Consider the following 19,406-nt stretch of genomic DNA (forward strand, 5'->3'; position numbering starts at 1 on the left):
TTTAACAACTTAAACATCAGGAATAATCAACAAATATGGTCACGGCTTGGTGTGTGAATATGAGACTCTCTGAGACAAGAGTTGCTAATAAGGAACTTGTAGTAAAACAAAGCTAGTTCTACTAATTCTGACAGTTATATTCCTGGAGGTGACGTGATATCTCAGCTACCATGCAAGTAGTTAATGCTCTGGTTTCGTTAACAGTCAGTAGGTGTTTGGCTGAATATATGCAGAATGAACTATACAAACTTGGTCTGACTTGCAAGGGAAGTTTTTTTTTTAAGTTTCTTGCTTCATTAATAAGGTTGGTAGGGTTGCCTGTCCAACTGTGTCCATTTGCCCATTGGTTTTACCTTCATCCATGGCCTTTGTTATGAGGGCATTCTGAAAGAGACCTTTCTCTGTCCCACCTTGAGGTAGAGCAAAACCTGATTGTATGGGGCTGCACTCAGTGTCTTTAGATACAGGTGTGTGTTTTGATGCCTTGCTTCAGAGGAAAGTTAGCACACCCTCCAAATCCACTGTGCTTCCTCATCTTTATCTGACAGGATTGCCTTTCAAGCCTTTTTTGTAGCTACTTCCTTGCGACGTTTGCCTCTTTTTCCTTCAGCTGAACCTCAGACTTTGCACTGCAGTGTTTTAATAGAACTTGGGTGACAAACAAGGCTGCAAATTGTCGTCATGTGTTCTGTGTGACAGCTTTATGAAGTGGTTACAGTAAATAGAATGCTGTAACAGAGCTAATCAGAATTCATCTGCAGTATCCAAACTACAGCGTATGAAGTTCATGCGATGAATCACATATGACCTTAGCATACACTTGGAGGTGCTTGTTCTTGGTTTTGACATTGAGCTTGGCCCTTCTGTTGGCCTCCTGTTTGAGTTCTTGCATCTAAGGAGTGGCTTGTGTACTCCGTGCGCTTCAAGGAATTATACATGGTCCTTTTATACCAGCTCTTCTAAACCTCTGAATAGGTTCCTTACAAGCTCTTGGAATACGTTCACTCTTAAGATAAAGCACAAAACAGCGCTGTTTTAAAACAATCAGCACTCTTTCTCACTGTTTCACTTTAAGATTACGTGGACTTAATTTTTGTGGATGCTTGGAATCTCTTCTTGTAGCTCATGGCTTCTCTGTGACACCTGTTTTCTTCTGTTGTAGTTCCACTTGTGTGGCAGCTCACTGCCTGATCTCACAGTGATGCTGCTTGTCTTCCCAGCTTCTGCTTTCCTACCCATCTCTTGATTCCCAGTGCTCCTTCCATGGCTGCACAAATGTATTTCCTTCTGTCAGTGTCTTAGTTTGACTGAAGTGGAATAGAGCTGAAGGAGGCAGATGTCCCATTGCCCTCTCCCCCAGCTTATGCAGGATAAATCTTTTCAAGTACTGTTTTTGCAGCAGGCCTGGAGTATAGTTAATATTAACCCCTTTCTTCTTGTCACGTGGATGTTTCTAAAGGCTTTGAACAAATGGATGCCGTGTGCCGTTGTGTCAGTACCACTGCACTGCTAGAAGTTGCATAAGCAGAAATGTGAGGAGTTACACAAAACATAAATGATTGCTAGAATTGCCTTCACATCAGGGTAGCTGAGAAGCTGAAAGCAAACACTGAAAACCTGTGTGTCATATCACCTTGGAATGTGGATATCACATCCCAGCTGGAACTGGAACAAGGTTTTGTAGGATATCTTTGTTCCTGAGGTTCTGCATACTGTGTTTTGCTTTGCCAGCGTATAGTATGTGCTTGTGTTTTACTCTTTGTGCAGGCTAGCTACACGTGCTCACCTTTTCTGTTTTTAAAAGCAAAAACAGCAGGATTTTTTTCAAGTAAAGTATTGCTTTGTACTGCACTTCTTAGTTCCTCAGTGAGTTCTTTATACTGGTTTTGTTGGATAGGTTTAAGTATGAGCCAAATCACTTTTAGGTTTTTTTTTTGTTTGCTTCCCTAGCAGATCTTCCATTCTCATCAATCAAAGGAAGGGCAGCTGGAAGCTTTATAATACAGGTGGTGATGGAGGAAGCTATTACTGGAACAGGAAAAGTGCTTGTGATCTGCCCAGATTGCTGCCAGTAAGCTCTGAATGGGAAATGGGTGCCCTCATGTACCCTGTGGTGCTGTTCCATAACGATCTGCATTGCCATCATGCTTTGGTCAATCATTGTTGTGTCAGCAAAGCATATGAGGAACAGAGAACAGTAACTGTTAAAAAATGCCACTTCCTCTTCCCCTCTTTTTATGAGGATTGTAATACTGTGCTTCATGAAAAATCCCGTTCCCTTGATGTGAAATGGCCCAACTGGCATCATTTTATTGCTTCCGTCTTCAGGTGACATGATTCAAGTTAATGTTAAACTGCAGGCTTACGTGTTTGATGGGAATAGCCTTTTGTGTGTCTGATAGCCTTTGACTTGCTTTTAGTTCAGGAGCTCAGTCTAGTGCTCCAGGTGTTTAACACAATCCCTCTGTTGGTTATTTTAGATAAAGGTTGCCTTTCCAACACAGCTGGTTTTATCCCTTTTCCTTGTATTGACACTTAATGTTACCTTACCTGTCTTTACTCAGAAATTTTAGTAGCAGAATCGTATACCTTTTTAGAAAGCAAGACTGAAAATGATGCCAGAAGTGCTCATATGTTGGACTGATAATATGTACCATACATTATTAGACAGAACTGCTGTGATTTTCCCTAGGCTGGCATTTTTGTCATGAAACATTGTACTAAGTAACCAGTGGAGGTTTTGCTGTCCCATTTGCTGCAGGGAATTGCTACAGGTCTGGGAATAAAACAGAGACTGAGAGAGGTCTTGTAGGTACTGAATTTGAATGCTTATCCCCAAAGACTTAGAGATTGGAAAGATTCTGTTTTGTCATGGAAATAGGCTGTACCAATGGCGTGTCATTGTACTGGAAATGATCTTAGCATCTAGAGGATGAATTGCAAAAGTGTTGAATGCTCGTGGTTTAGTAGCTGGGGGCAGTGAACAGATCAGCTGCGTAGTGCTACATATTCTGGAAAATCAGGCTGTGACTGAGCTCTTGGCAGTCCTGCGTTTGCAATCGCTGGGTGAGCCTCTCACCCTGCTGTCTCAGGAGTACACAGATCATAGGTAAAGTACCACGTCATTTGTTGTTCCATTGCGGAGCTGTAAAACCACTTGAGGACAAGGGGTGTGAGCAGTGATGCACGCTGAGCTGCGGGGAGTGGTGTGAGACCTGGCACTGCTGCTTTCCATCCAGTGTTCTAATGTGTGCTTAGAGACAGAGTGGGGAAAACTGTTACCTGATGGTCTGGTCGTAGCTGAATCTGCCAGTGCTTTTCCCAGTTTATTTATTTAGTGTAAATGGTGACAGTGGCCACAGGTGCATTTTTGTCTTTGACATATGGAAGAGAACTACTTTAAACTTAGGACAGCAGACTTCAGAGTTGGCTGAGAGCAGGACGTGAAGTAAAGTAGATCTGGCTTGAGCACACAGGAAGATACATACACAGATGCAACGTGAGGTCAAATGAACGAAGAACAGGCATTTCCCTCTGGTTTCTAGGAGGTGTTTCTTTTTTAATACTTTTTTTTTTAACTGCTGATTTATCTGCTGTGTGAAGAGACAAGTAAGTACATGGTGTACTTCTCAGTGCACCTTCCTGACTGCTGTTGCTCTCTGACTTCTAAGCTAACATTTACAACTGGGCTTTTGTGCTATTTCACTTGGTTTTTATTTCTGGTCTTATTTAGTCACTTCTGGTGAGTGAAAGCTTCTTTGCAGAGTTCTATGTATATCTTAAATGGAGCCTTAGCGTAACTTTGTTCATCCTGAATTTTCTAGTCTGGCTTCTGAATATAGAATGAGTTGTTAAATTTTTTTGTAGTTTTTACATTGGTTCTCTACCCTCTGGGCTGATAAACAGTTTTAGTATTATTTTAGAGGAACACTGTTCTGGGTTGCTTCATGCACTCTTTCTATGTCTTTCATTCTGACAGCTGTGAAGGAGAGAGGAGTTGATGCATTTTCTCTAACAGAACTGGACTTGGGTCTCAGAATAGCTTGTGCTACAACAAAGACATATACCCTTACTGCTGTCCCTGGTCTTACAAATGTTGGGAACCTCTGCTTTTAGTTTAAGTCTCTTCAGTTGCTTTTTCTTCTGTAGCAATAATTACACTTGGCTTTCAGTTGCCATTTTCTTTTCTGCTGGGAGGAAAAAAAGTCAGAGTTTGTGGTATCTTCATCTGTGTGCGGAGTTCTGAGTATCAGCAGTGCAGCTGGTTGGTTTTGTCAGTCTCTCTCCCACAGAACAGCCAAGTGAAATGGATGGAAACAAACTGTACTTGAAAACTCAGCAAGTATTAAAAGCTTGAAACTCAACTTGAAGAACTGACTGTATTGGATAGCAACTTGTGCTGTACTTCTAAAGCTTACTTTGCTAGCAAAACAAAAAAAGTCCTGCCTCTCTTAGCCAAGTTGAGGGCTCAGATTGTGGAGGTTGGTGGCCTGGGCTGGGGGGTTGGAACTTGATGATCCTTCTAAACCAAGCCATTCTATGATTCTAATTACTGAACAGTCACATGTTTCAAGGACGCTTAAATGAGAATTATAATCTGCTTGCTAACCTTGACACTCTGTTAAAATGCTATATACAATTCTAAAGTAGGAAGTAGAAATTTTACGTTCTTACATCTTGTTTGCTGATGGAACCCCAAATGTGACTAGCTGCAGGCGTGCACATATTTAGAGGTAGATAAGTCTCTACTTTTTTGAGTGTAGGTGAATTTTGTCTTTAGGTTATTATCTTACATTCATACATTATCATTTTTTACGGAGTCATGGTGATTGGTAGGGACCTTTGTGGATTGTCAAGTCCAACCCCCTGCTGAAGCAGGCTCCCTACAGTAGGTTGCACTGGAATGTGTATAGGTGGGTTTTGAGTCTCCTCCTTTGGAGACATTCCACAGCCTCTCTGGACAGCCTGTTCCAGAGCTGTGTCTTGCTCACAGCTATGAAGATTTTCCTCGTGTTTGAAATGAAACATCCTGTGTTCCAGTTTGTGCCCACTGCCCCTTGTCCTATCTCTGGGCACCACCAAAAAGATGCTGACCCCATCCATTTGGCTCTCGCCCATTAGGTATTTATAAGCATTGTTACGATCTCCTCTCAGTCTTTGTCAGGCTGAGGATTCTCAGGTCTCTCAGCTTTCCCTCGTAAAGATGCTCCAGGCCCCTCATCATCTTTGTGGCCCCTACTTAACTTGAAAGTAGGTTGCGTTTTTATGAAAGCAGGAATTTGATAGGAAGAATGCTAAGAATCTTGTCATTTCTTCTCTTTACAGATATGAGAAATGAGTGTTGGACGCAGGAGATTAAAGCTGCTGGGAATTCTGATGATGGTAAACATTTTTATCTATGTGATTGTGGAAGTCTCAAAAAGTGGCAGCCAAGAGAAGAATGCGGAGGGCCGTGTTATTATACCACAGGACAATTTTTGGAGGAAATTTACTCCTCACAAAGCCTATTGGAACAGGCAGCAACAGAAGCTTGAACTGCTGTACAACCCAATTCTGAGTCTGCTTTCCAATATGACTGTGGAAGAGAACTTAATTTTGAACTCAAGCGTTCTCAATTCCTGCGACCCCGACCCGTGGGTAACTTCAGAGGTTAGCGACTTTGCAAGTTTGCCAGAAAGATTCAAAGACTTTCTCCTCTATTTGAGGTGTAGAAATTACTCGTTAATAGTGGATCAGCCAAACAAGTGCAAACATAAACCTTTTCTGCTGCTGGCTATTAAGTCACTTATACCACATTTTGATAGAAGGCAAGCAATTAGGGAATCCTGGGGCAAGGAAATCACATCGGGAGATATAACGGTCAAAAGAGTCTTCTTACTTGGGCAGACCCCACCAGAGGATCATTTTCCTAACCTTTCAGACATGGTAAAATTTGAGAGCGAAACTCACAAAGACATTCTCCTCTGGAACTACAGAGACACTTTCTTCAATTTAACTCTGAAAGAGGTACTGTTTCTTAAGTGGGTGAGCAGCAGCTGTGCGGACGTCCAGTTTATTTTTAAGGGTGATGACGATGTTTTTGTGAATACCCATCAGATCCTGGATTACTTGAAGAGTTTATCAAAGGACAAAGCCAAAGACTTATTTGTAGGTGATGTGATCAAAGATGCTGGACCTCATAGGGAAAAAAAATTGAAGTACTACATCCCAGAAAGTGTTTATGAAGGTTCGTATCCTCCGTATGCAGGAGGCGGTGGGTTTCTGTACTCTGGTGACCTGGCATTAAGACTGACTAATGCATCTGACCAGGTACTCCTCTATCCTATTGATGATGTTTATACTGGAATGTGCCTTCAGAAGCTTGGGCTTGCTCCGGAAAAACACAAAGGTTTCAAAACATTTGATATTGAAGAGAAACATAGAAATAACATATGTTCCTACACTAATTTAATGTTAGTGCATAGCAGAAATCCTCAAGAAATGATTAAAATTTGGACAAGCTTGCAAGATCCACACTTAAATTGCTAAAGCAATGTGCATAAATACCTTAAGTCCAAATAGCTTTCCAGGTTGGAGTCTGACTTTCTTGGTGAACCATTGAAGCTCTGTTTAATTGTTCCTTTTAGATTTTCTCAAGGAACTTTCTTCATGTACTTCTGAAAAGTGGCAGTAGTCGTACTGAGAGGATGGCACAAAGACTCGGTCCTGTTTTTTCCACTGTCCTGGTGGTCATTATGTTTCAGTAGCAATCTAAATTTTAAAGAGGACTGGAAGTAACTGACTGTCAGCTACTGATGCCTACTGCAGAGCATCTTTCATTAATCGTGATGGTAGCAGGTACATTCTTTTTCCTTGAGTAGTGTTTGTGTGTGGAGACCACTGTAAATTTGAAACTCACAAACTGGGGGAAATGCTGTTTTACTCTATAAAACACTTTTATGAAACTTTAATTATTGCTATATTTTTTAATTTATAGTTTCCAGTCTTTATGCACCCTGGACAAGGATTTTCTCCTTTACGTGTCGCCTTTTTTGCAAAGTGTGCCTGTGTCTGAAGGATTTACCCTTTTATTAGGTGTTGGCTTTTTTTTTTTTTAAACAAAAAAAGACATAATATGGTTTCAAATGGCCCATGGAAGATCTGAATGTGTAAGGGAAAGGGGGAGCAAGTTCTGTTTGTGGCTGGGCAGTAGGTAGAGTTCTGCTGCCCACCCTGAGCTTACTACACGGTAATGCTGACTTTGTTACTCGTGATATCTGTGTGAAAGCTACTCTGGTCCATCCTTGTTCTCTGCTTTGGCACTAAAAGCGATCAGGTAGCTGATTAGATAAACAAATAACCAAAATTGCACATTGCTTTTAAGAGCATGGTGTGGATCCCCTGTAAAGCGGTAGCAAGTGTAGGATTGTGCAGTTCCTAACAGGTTTGAATTTTGAAATAAAATTTGAAGTTGCATGATGTCTCATGTAGAGTTAAACATGTTCTCGAATCTCAGATTTTCTTCTGTATTTCCACATCTTGCTTATGAGAGCTATTCTAAATAGTGATTGCTTCCTTTGTATATGTAGAAGTGCCTGTCTATTTATTGTTCAGATGGAAGACCAAAACATTTTCTTAAATATATTTTGTGTAACATTTTATTTGTATAGTGTCGTCACTCAGATATTTAAATAGAGCATGATATTTTAAACCTGTGAGATGTGTAATGTTAAATAAAGCTAATTGTTATTTTTGAATTTGAAAAATAAAATGTGATTTAAATATTTCTTGCCGTGCTTCATTTCAGCTGGAATATTGACTTAATTGCACTCTACTGTATGGTGTTCAGCAACACATTTCAGGAGTTACAAGGGTTTATTCAGCAGCGTCGACACTTAGGTAGTAGACTGTCAAGAAGATGCTGTTGCAGTTGTCCTTGAATTTGGTAGGTGCTGCAATAGATGAGCACCAAGTGATAGAGAAATCCTGAGGATATGCAGGTGAGCAATACATTTGGTGATGAGTTCTAAGGAAGGATCAAAGAGTGGATTGCATAAACAAAGGGACGGGAGAAGAGAGGAAGAACTAAATGTTATGGAGTAAGATGGGGTGGAGTGCATGTGTGATACTAACCAGCTAGAGAAATGGGTGGGATTCGTGGGTTGCTGGTGTTAGTCATTACTTTACACCATTCCATAAGCATGAGGTGAAAAAAAGGCCTCTGGCGTAGGACTCAACTGAGTAAAGAAAAACAGGTTGAGTGATACTGGACAGGGGAAGTGCTGAGAGAAGGCATCAACCCAGCTTTGAAGTGATGCAAGAAAGGAAAAGGAGGAAAGAGGAGAAAGCTGACCAAGTAGCCCCACTGGCTCAGTAGGTAAAAAAATAGTGGAGGGGGAATTGGGCCAACTGCTCTTGTTTACTCCAGGTGAGGAGAAGCCAGTAATTGTCCTTGGCTGTTGAGCCTCCTCCTGTCTGCTCCCACAGAGAAACAGTTCTGGAAACAGCTGGAGATGGAGTAATGAGCAGATTGAGAACAAAGATAGGGAAATGGGCTGCAACAAGAAGGTACAATGTCTGCTATGGAGCATAATCAAGGATGTAGGGAGTTGGGAGCAGTTGGGAATGGATGATGACAAGCCTTTAAAAAGCAGAGTGTTAGAATGTTGTATCTTATACAGGATATACGTATAGGGGCTGGCAGGTTCCTGCTTTGCTGGAGCATTGGTGGTTCCTAGGTTTCTATTCCTTAGAAAGAAAAATGAGCAGTGAGTAACTTTTTGGATATATATTGGTTTTCTGTGGGGTAAATTTAGAGTTGAGGAAACTGAGCAAGAATTGATTCTTACCGATGGATTATCAAATGTAGCAATGACTTGTTTGGAATTATTTAGTGAGAAACGGTTTGGGGAATGTAGAGAGCTTTATGGTGGATTACTTCGTGTAAGGGGGAAGAAAGAGTCTGCTAAGGTGGTGTGAGGAGATTTGATTGTAATGAAAGTAACAGGAACAGTGGGCTGTGATAACTGGAGTGTGGCTCTTAGATTTAAATGAGGGCAAGGTCTTCCTGGAATCCAGCAGGAAAAATCAAGTGCTTCAGTGATTAAATGACATTGCATCAGGTTAAGCCTTCAAAATGCATTAGCTCCTTTGTATAGAGGCCTTTACTTCCCAGTCCAGTTGGGAGGAGGAAATAAGGAGCCTTGGGATAAGGAAGGTAAGTGAGGTATAATTAATACACAGATCACAGCACTGACCGTCTAGAGGAAGTTGTCTTTTTTTTTTCCCCTCTAAATACAACTTCTCTGTGGCTTGGAACAAGCATACCCTTGTGTTTGAATTTCCCCCCAGTCCCTCCCCTGCACGTCCCCATGGTGTATTTATTGTTATGTGTGGGTGATGTGCCGCACCGGACTGGATTGGAGATAAGAACATTCTTGACAATCCTTTCTGTTTCTTCAGCGTGCTGCTGAAAGCACTGCAAGCCAAACTTGAGGAGAGTTTTGGCTGCAGAATAACAGATGCAGATTAGAATTTAATGAAACTTTTGTGTTAGATAAGCAATTGAGTAAGGATTCATCGAGGATTCATGCAGGTAATCCTTTGTCTGGGACTTTGTGCTGTGGTGATGAGCAATCCAGCTTTCACCGTGTGCTGATGTGGCTTTCAGGCGGCTCCCTGAGATCTGGTGGCCTTTCCCTTCCAGCTTATTATGCCTCGTGTGCATAAGATTGTTGCTGGTTCACATCTGTTTCCTTTTCACAGGGTAATGGCAAGCCAACATAGCAAGCAAATAGGGCAGGGAGCTTCTTAATGGATTCTCTTTACAGATGGTGTGTGGAGATGGCCTGGGAAGAGGGAGGTCAGTCAGCATGAGCACAAAGCATCACTCTTGCAATTCCCTGCAGGTTCCTCCTGAAACTTTTTAAGGCTGTTGCCCAGGTCACCGTGGGATGAAGGTGAGAACAGGACTGGGAGTGCAAACTCTGAAGCAAGCTTGGTTCTGGAAGCCTCATTGTGGCCAGCAAACACCATGCTATGCAAAAAGAGACATCTGCTGGTACTTTGCTCAAGAAAGGAACAGGAATGAAGAATCATGGAGCTGGTCTTGGTGCATCAGCTTTAACTGTAGGGTCTGCTTACGACCCTGTAATGTCTGTTTACAAGAAAAATGCAATAGGTCCGTGTGACCTGAAATTTTTCTGTTCTCTGTATTTGTGTGTTGTTTTATTCTTTTTCAAATTGCCCTTCAGCCCAAGGACTTAGGTGTGTGAGCTATCTGCATATAACCAACCCAGCATCCTTCCTTGCTGCAGGGGTGTTTGGTAATGTGTAATATCTTTGCTTTCTGAAGAACTCTGGAGGGAGACTCAGAACTTCCACGTGTAAGTTTATGGCCCAGATGCTCTGATCAGGCCAGAAGTAACACGTCTGGTATATGTTACAGTTCCTTCCCGCTGAAACTAAGACAGATAAGATCACAGAGGCCTGGCAGGTGTGACTCAGTTCTGACTGTAGGTCTGTTGAGAAGTCAGTGCTTGAGCCAGCACAAAGGGAATGCCTTGAGCCCTGAAAGACAAGATTTAGCAAGATTGAGATTTCCCCAGTCTCAAATGTTGGAAGATCCCTTATCAGCCTAGGCTCCTTGCCTACCTCTGCTTGTTCAGCTAGCAACCCGTTTCACACTCCCCAGCCTCTGCTAGCCCCCTATTTAAGTGCATCCCTACCTCTTTCCATGTTGTCATTGTGTCTTTGTTCCTTCTATCCTGTATTGCTACAGCAGTTGGTAAAGTTCTCAACTCTCCAGTAAACCTCAAAGTTAACTGAGAAACAGAAACAGCTCTTCAGATTCGCTGGAATGGATGGATTTTTCCACTCTACAGTTGCATTTTTGACTTAGTATGCTGAGCAGTCTCGAGGTACTCAGTGACTCGGTGGCTTCATGTCCAGTGAAAGAGCCTGTGGGTGGGTGGGGAGATGGGACGGTGTTCTTTGGGAGTTCAGGTTTCTAAAAAAAAAAAACCCATGCTTTCCATGAAAGCCTGATTCAAACTGTTCCAAACAGTAGAGCTAAGGGGGGCAAAAAAAAAAAAAAAAAAAAAATCAGAGTTGCACATCAAGTAAGTTTTCTGATTTTTGAAGTTAGCTGTTAAAGCCAAGAGCTGCAGTTTGGCTTTGGCTGTGTTTTCGTGTCCTTTTGCTATCCCACTGGCTCAGTCTTGACAGAACTCTGCTTGTTGCTGAACCTCGTTCTTTTTGTGGACACCACAAATGGGTCCTTGCAGGTCTGCCAGCTTAATGCGTGTATGATGAACCTCTGGAGCTCTTCCATAAGACTTGTGTTCTTGGAAGGAAGTCACAAGCCAATCACTGGCACCATGAATTTGAGCTAGGACTTAAGTAATACAATGTCATTCTCCAAGTCACCTCTTTCCTGTTTTCCTACTTGCGGGATCACTCTGTTTATTAATGTTTTCATTACACTGTTTGTTGTTTTTTCCCTACACCCACCCTGTTATCCCCTAGCATTCAATGGCGTGCTGCTGTCTTAGTGCTAGGAAAGGTGTGGGATTCATTTTCTGTACCTGTAACTGCTCAGCACAATAGGGAGGTCAAGTGTCAGCTCTTTACAGAAAACAAAACTGAAAGCTCTCCTTGTGCAAAGGGGAGGTTAGAAATAGCTACTTTTAGACCAAAGTTGTATTTGAAATGGAAATGCTGTGCTTCAGTAATGCTACTGAAGAAAATAAAAGTGCGGTCACGTATCTTTTGCCTTTCTTTTTCAAAATCTTCGTCTTTGTGTTTGCATTTATTGTCCTGCATTCAAGCACGCAAACGATTGGGGGCATGGAAGGGGAGAGGCAGAAATGCCAACTGCAAGCAGTCCAACTTGCAGGTAAAAAAAACAGGGTAGGAAATAGTAGGCTGAACTGACGGAACAAATAACCCATTGCTAAAATGGGCCCATTGTTACTCACTGCCTGAAGCGTGAGGGGGTATCTTTGAAGATCTGAAACCAGAGGAGTCTGCCTGCTTTTGTTTCCTTTCACTCGTCCTGGTACGCGAGGAAACAGGCTTCTGCTTTAGATCTGCCCACTGCACAAGAAAACTGAGTGATTACAAATAATAATAATGTGAAAATCCATCACCTGGCTGATTGCTGACCATTTCTCAGGCAATAACAAACGTCAGAGAGGCCAGCGAATTATTCCATTTTTCGTAAATCCACCCTACGAGGTTTTGATCCAGTCCTGGCTGCTCGGTGAAAACATTAATGATGGTTAGATGAAGATAATGATGAATATCATGGAAGTTGAAACGCAGGCGATGCTTTAAAATACCTAGAGATTGGGTGAGTTTCAGGAGAGAAGAGCTGTGTGGTCTGGGTTTGTTCACACTCTGGTTTTCACACAGGTTCCCTACCGGAGTGGATCTGGGGGGTTTGCTCTTACTGCTCCATCTGTAGTTGCTTCTCTGCATAAATGTAACCTGGGTTGCTCTAATTTGTTTATACTCCAGCAAGGCTCATATTTGGCCAAACCGAAGCCAGGTTGGCCATCGATTCCCTCTTCAGTTTCAGGTCCTGACAGTGGTTGATAGCACATGCTTACAGATCAGAGAAAGCACTGAGAGCCTGGGGAGCCTTTCACCTTGACGTGGTGCTAAGACCGCAGTGCTTGGTGATGAGCCAACAAAGCTATCTTCAAGGAAAAAATGAGATGAATTCCTGGAACCTCTCTGCATGCTCTGGCAAAGAGGTTTGCGACATAATTACGTGCTGTGTGAAAACCCAGTATCTGGAACTCCAAGAATGAGGTGATTGTTCGTCAGCTGTCTCTTCCTGCCCTCACAGCTGAGTGGACGCAGTTGCTCACCCCCCTTCCTTATCAAAGCAGACATCTATGCCTGAAAGCCTACAGGGCTTACTTGAGCAGTAGGGACTTACTGCGTGCTCTGGGAGCTGAGGGGTGTCGTGGAGGAGCTGTCTTTGGACCTCTAATTGAGCATCTCAAATGCTTTGAAAACATTCACGTTCAGTCTTAACTTTGGAGCTAATTTCCTACTGTTTGCTGCACCAAGGCTCTATCCTTTGCTGTGTTTTCCTGGCCCAGCTCTTGAGCATTGCCTGAGCAGTGCTGTGTGCTGCAGTTGCAGCTGCCTGCTGGAAGCTGTCCCCGCTTAAGGAGAAGTGGAACACGTGCCTGTGCCTGAGCAGGATGAACTGGCACATACTCAGCATTGTAACTCTCAGATGATGTCCAGTCCCTTATCCTACTTTTTGTCCTGGAGCTGTCTGAAAAGTCCCCATTGTGTGCATGTTCAAGAGCAAGAGAGAGCACGGAGAGCAGGAGGTAGCATAGGCCTCCTGGTTCTGCTTTCACTTGGACGCTTATGAAAGTAACGTCCTTTCCCCTAGTTTATTTTTGCTTGTTTGCAGGTGGTCTGTAGTGGATTTTCCCTCTTTTATGGTGCATGTTGTACGCAGCTGGTGGTTAACATAAAGATCTGAATCATTCACTCAGGGTAATTTAGAGTGACCTAATTGCGCAGAAGTTTTGCACTGAAATTTTTAATGGTGGTTGATAATTAGAACAGTTCTTAATTCCCCACCTTTATGATTCAGCCCTTTGCCTTCCATGCCTCCAAAGAGGCAAACCAGGAGGCACGGACCACTCCTGCACCCTGACCCCGAGGCCAAAACCTGCTGCAAAACTGATGTGCAGAAACACCGGAGTGGCCTTCTTAAAAATTCCCTTCCACCTACTTCTCTTTTAATTCCCCTTTTCTTCCTTTTTATTTCTGGTCTGTTCTGGCCGTCCCAGCGTCTGGATTTTGTCTTTTATGATGATACATAGCATGGCGTGAGTCCAACCTGAGCTCTGGGGAATTTTTGTTCATGTTAAGATTTGAAAATCTTTATAAACACATCTTTGGAGGGAAAACACTCCGGTATTTACTGAAGAGGATAAAGAGGTAGAAGATCCCAGAACTCTTAGCAGCTGCATCATGTCTTCGGGTCCAGTCCATACAAGCAGATGTGAAGATGTGGTAAACAGCTTTTGTTGCTTACCGCTCAGTCAGGCCTGAAGGAAGCTGGGCAGAGGGAAGGTGACAGCAGTGGGGATGTGGCCTAACCCGGAGTCAGATGTTGAGGTCACTGTGGGCAGTGGTCAAAGTCAGTCACACACTGAAGGCGACAAGGAAAGGCACAGGGTACATCTTTGTGCCACACTAAGTCAATGGTTCATCCCTATCTTCGTTAGTATGCACGCTTTGGGTTTTCTCATCTAAAAAGAGTAAAGGAGAAGAGCAAATGCTTCAGAAATAGACCACAAGGATCCACATCAAACAGGGTTCTGTTCTGGGAACAGCTGTGTTAGGGACAGCTCTTGGATTTGGAAAGCAGTGACAGCAGAGGGGAGTGAGAGTGACTTGGAAAAGCAAGAAGTGGGCACTGTTACAGAAGCCATTAGGAGCCGAGAACAAACCAGCAAATGGGGTTTTTGCACAGCAGGCAGTGGAACTGTGGAACTGCCTGCTTGATGATCTTTGGGTGCTAAAATTTACATGGGCTCAAAGGGAAAGTCTGCAAGTACTTGAAAAAGGAACCTGCCTCAGGAGTGTGGTATGTGGGTGCCACTGAGTGGGGATCACAGCTGGCTCAGGAAGTCCCCTGGGATGCCAAGGGCTGAAGGCAGGAAAGTACTGGGGGCAAATTCCTCACGTGTTTGCCTTGTCCTCCCGTTTCCTTGGTTGTTTGCTTGTGGCCACTGTGAAGGCACAGGCAGTGAGCTTGGACCATTGGACCAACCCACTGCCTTGTTCCTGGTTGGTCATCTTGTCCGGAGCCAGCCCAGAAGTCTTTGCTCTCTTCGCACACAGAATGCCAGCAATTACTGGCAGTGTAACACGCAGAAACACCAACACTCTAACAACCGTGCAGTAGATAATTATTTCCACTGCTTTCGCAACAAGCCATTGCATGTAGGCACTGCTCATTTACTAAGACTTTGCTGTCTTCATTTGAATGAAACTCCCCAAATTATGGTCCTAAAGCTTGGGCTTTCCAAGCCAAAGAACCTCTGGGTTTCATCGTTCCAAGACATCTTGACCAAGAACAACCCAGTGGAGAAAAAGATGAAGCTGGTGGTACTTCGTGCTGGATGTGCTTCTTGCTCTCTTGTCTGCCAAATCCTCGAGGTTTATGTCAGTAATGCTTTGATTCTCGTGAAATATAGAATCATTAAGGTTGGAAAAGACCACTAAGATCATCTTAGTGATCATCTGACAGGCAACTTAGTGATCATCTGACAGGCATCTTAGTGATCATCTGACAGGCAACTGTCAGCCCACCCCCACCATGCCCACTCACCACGTCCCTCAGTGCCACATCTCCACGTTTCTTGAACATCTCCAGGGACGGTGACTCCACCTCAACACAACCTCCTTTCAGGAGAGCAATAAGGTCTCCCCTGAGCTGCCACTTCTACTGAGACCAGCCACAGGCTGGATTTAACTCAGTTCATCACCACTTTCTGAGCCCAGTCCCCCAGTCAGCAGAGTGTACCTGTCCTAGCCTCAAGCTGCCAGTTTCCCCAGGAAAATACTGTGGGAGACAGTGTCAAAGGCTTTGCTGAAGCCGAGGTAGACTACATCAACAGCCTTTCCCTCACCCACCAGGAGGGTCTTTTGGTCAAAGGAGATCAAGCTGGTCAAGCAGGACCTGCTGGCTGGGCCTGATCTCATGGCTGTCCTGCACATGCCTTGTGATTGCACAACAGAAGCAATGGCTGCACATTTGTTGCTGTTGGCAGGACTGTGCTCAGCCCCTGTGTCACAGTGCATGAGACTATTTGCCATAACTCGAGTCAGCACCGCTCTGCTCCCTTCCCATGTGCTGGCTTTGGCCCAGACAGCACCAACCGCACACTGCTTGTGGTGATGTTGTTAGCAGAAGTAAAACAGCATTCAGACCGAAGGGAGGGAAATTCCCCTCTGCCATCCAGTGCAGCCTTTTGTTGGAGGATGCTCAGGTTTGGTTAAATGCTGCTGTGCTGTTGGGGGAGCGGGAGCTCCTTGCAGTTTTCTTTCAGCCGCTGTGCAGGTGTATGCAGGAGGTGCAGCACTCCCTGTGGTCTCCCAGAGCTGGGTTCTGTGTTCTGTTGGCTTAATGGTTCTTTGCAGTTTGAATTTCTCTTCCCTTCCCTGCTCCTCATTGCCAAAACTCCCCAGACAGCCCAGGAAGCAGTAGCTCTGTTCTGTGGTTCATGGTTTTCCCAAAATCACCCAATGAGAGACACTGAAGGAGAAAGGGGTGATGTGTTCTCGATCTTCACTTTTTGTGCCATTTCTCAAACCACTTCCTGGCTGCGATGTTGCCCTCGGTTCACCCATTTCTTTGCAGCACCATTTCTTTTCAAGCACCACCAACGACCACCTGCATCCTCCTGCACCTGGAAACCGGAGCAAGTGGCTGTGCAGGGCCTGGTGCCTGTGACTCCACCAGCTCCCTGGGCAGCTGTGCCGCTGCTTCGCCGCTCTTTCTGGGAAGAAATGTTTCCTAACACCCAGCCTGAACCTTCCCTGGTGCAACTTGAGGCCATTCCCTCTCATCCTATCACTGTAACCTGGGAGAAGTGGCCAACCCTTCTTTTGGATTTGGAAAGCAGTGACGGAAGAGAGATATGAGGATGGCCTGGAAAAACATTTTCTTTTCTAGATCCGGACCGGGCTGTTTTAGGGCAGAAGAAGTAATGCAGCTAACTTTTTCTGCTGTGCTGGGAAAACCCCTGTGGTCTGTTTTTTTTTTTTTCCCTGGGTTGCCAGCACAGATGTGAGGCTGCATCTTCCCTGCCACCTCCTCATGCCCACAGAGGAGCGGCAAGTACTTATTATCAGCTCTTGGAACGTAGCTGCGGGAGAGGAAATGGCGCTCTGGTCAGCATCTCCTGCGGTGTTTCTGCTTCTACCCAGAAGAAGCCTTCTGCCTGGGGAGGATGTGGCCCGGTGAGCAATTACAGGCAGAAAAACAACCGCGGGCACGGCGCTCCCGCATGGTGCAATTAGCATTCTCTTGCCAAAACAGGGGGATGATGCAGCTCTCGAGCTGCCTGCGTCACCTTCTGGATTTCTTTCCCGTTTCAGACAGTCATTGCTGCTTGTTTTTTAGCCAAAATAGGGGTGGAGAGGAGAGGGGTGAAGGGAGCCACCACCCCTTGGACTGACATGGCCAGGGATCCTGGGCAGGTGGTACCTACCAAGGGAGGTGGTAAGGGACAGACACCGTGCTCCTGCATCAATCCCCCACGTTCTGCTATTTTTTTTTGGCCACGGTGGTGACGGGGAGTAATGTGTTGAAAAAGATATTTATGCAAATATGTATTTCTATCTGTGGGAAATCCCAGGCCCAGGTGGGGTATGGGTGGGAAAACACCTCTGAGACATGAAACGGGTAAGGGTGCGGAGGTGCCGGATTTCCGAGGCTGCTCGTTAATGGGGTGCTGGAGGCGGTGGGGTTTGCTTGGGCGCTGCTGAGCGCTGCGGGGTCTGGAGTGCTTCGTCATCAAATGGGAGCGCAGCCGGGCACATTGAGCAACACCGCCTGGCACGGGCACAGCAGTGCAGTGCTCCTCTTCCTCCTTCTCCCCCCTTCTTTTCTTCCTCCTTCTCCTTTTTTTTTTTTTCCTTGTCCTACTTCTCCCTGTTCTTTTCCTTCTCCTTCTTTTCCCTCTTCTTTTTGTCCTTCTTCCCCTCCCCTCCCCTTCCCCACCCAGTTTTTAGCCTCTTCTCTCTTCCTCCTTTTGCATTTCCGCTCTTTCCTCTTCTTTCCTTCTTCCTTCTTTTCAGTTTTACCTTCATCTTTGCCTTTTTTGTCATCTCTGTTTTTCTCAGACCACGGGGCGATGCAGGCACCGGTTTCCCTACAAGAGGCAGTGTGGGACCAGACCCCAGCCCCTGTAATGGGGGCAGGGAAGCCATTTTGGGGAAACCACCTGCAAAGCCCCCAGGAGCTCCCAGATGGCACCAGCCCAGTCTTACACACAAAGCCGTGGACCCGTGGCAGTGTTCTGCCGGCCACAGAGCCAGTGCTGCCCTGGCTGTGTGCAGAGGCGGGCACTTCCAGTGCACCTGACGTGGTTTACAGTCACCATTGGGAATCTTTACGCTGCTTTGCAGAATCACAGGGTCATAGGGATGGGAAGGGGCCTCTGGAGGTCTCCTAATCCAACCCCCAGCTAGAGCAGGTTCCCTAGAGAACAGAACATAGGCACAAACATCTGGACCCTACAGTCTATTTTACCATCTCTCCTCTCAACATCGCTGCACTGCTCCCCACATATGTGTTTTGTTTGCTTGGAAGAGAATAAAGAAGTTTTGCTGAGCTCGGTTTTTCCTTTCTCTTCATGCACCAATGCAATCACTAGGGGGAGGTAGAATTAAATTTACTCACCCAGAGCTCAGCAAAGTTATGCTGCTTTATACGTTGCAGGAGCATAGATGCAAGTAGATTTGGATGAGGATACTCGTATAGACACAGCTACCAGGCAAAGAAACCAAACCCCTGCATGTCAGGGCTCCCCAGAGATCTACGTAGCAGCACATTAACAACACACAGGTCCTTACCATGCTGCTCAGCCCCTTCAGGGCTCCTCGCCCCAGGTTAAGTCCTTATGGTGAGATGTTAGGGGCTGGTGAGCCCCCAGCTGCTGTGGGACTGAGCCCTGGGGTGGCAATGGGCAGAAAAGCTTAGAAAAAGAATGTATTTGTCACTGAACATCTGACAGCCTGTCAAGCTGTGACAACACAGAAGAAAGGATTTACTATTATTATTATTTATACTGAATTATGATTGACGTGTTAAAGGGTACGTTGTCAAAGCCATACATCAAGCAGTCTAGTTGCCTTCTCTGTGTCGCCCCTAATGACAAGCTAGGCTACTGCCGCTGGAAGAGCTGCTGGCATCTGGTAGTTTGCTCACCATCACCTGGGCTGGCTGCTTGCTGCCTTGCAGTGTGTAGGCAGGGAGAGGAGCCCTCCTTTCACTGAGTGCTGGGGGAATCACAGCATCCAGCCAAGGCTGGTTTAGATGTAATGGAAACACTCAGTTGTACACCAGGGTGCTCTCCCCCAGTCATTTGAATATATTTTTTTATTGTTTTATGGAGAGTGGGGAGGAAAAGCAAGCTGGGCTCTGCTTCAAGGTCACACCATCAACATCAGCAGTGTTTTAATTCCAGTTCCCCGCATGACATGTTTGGATGGATGGATTGATGGAAGGATGGATGGAACCTGCTCACCAAAACAGGAAGGATAGCGGGAGGCCAATGAGCACAGCTGGTCCTTGTTCTTGACAAACTAATTGTAATCAGAGGTACCTGTGCAATGCATGGGTGCATATATTGGCAAGAGGGTGGAGTACTTGCTCC

The 19,406-nt window shown here is 44.9% G+C and overlaps 1 protein-coding gene across 25 annotated transcripts in view; it reads left to right on the plus strand.

Moving 5' to 3' along the window:
- Nucleotides 1–7,766, plus strand: part of B3GNT2 (UDP-GlcNAc:betaGal beta-1,3-N-acetylglucosaminyltransferase 2) — an 18,372-nt gene extending 10,606 nt beyond the window's left edge. For 22 of the 25 annotated variants that reach the window (XM_040697020.2, XM_040697014.2, XM_046938710.1 and 19 more), the window contains one exon: nt 5,326–7,766. In XM_040697020.2, the coding sequence (XP_040552954.1) occupies nt 5,335–6,528 (1,194 nt within the window). In that variant the 5' untranslated portion in view covers nt 5,326–5,334 and the 3' untranslated portion in view covers nt 6,529–7,766. Of the gene's footprint in view, nt 1–5; nt 2,072–3,032; nt 3,110–3,237; nt 3,610–5,325 lie in introns of those variants that run through there. The other 3 variants (XM_046938709.1, XM_046938712.1, XM_015278059.4) reach the window with 3 other exon arrangements.
- The last annotated feature ends 11,640 nt before the right edge of the window (nt 7,767–19,406 follow it).

The sequence above is a fragment of the Gallus gallus genome, chromosome 3 (genome assembly GCF_016699485.2).
Source record: "Gallus gallus isolate bGalGal1 chromosome 3, bGalGal1.mat.broiler.GRCg7b, whole genome shotgun sequence".
In the NCBI taxonomy this organism is placed as follows: domain Eukaryota; kingdom Metazoa; phylum Chordata; class Aves; order Galliformes; family Phasianidae; genus Gallus; species Gallus gallus.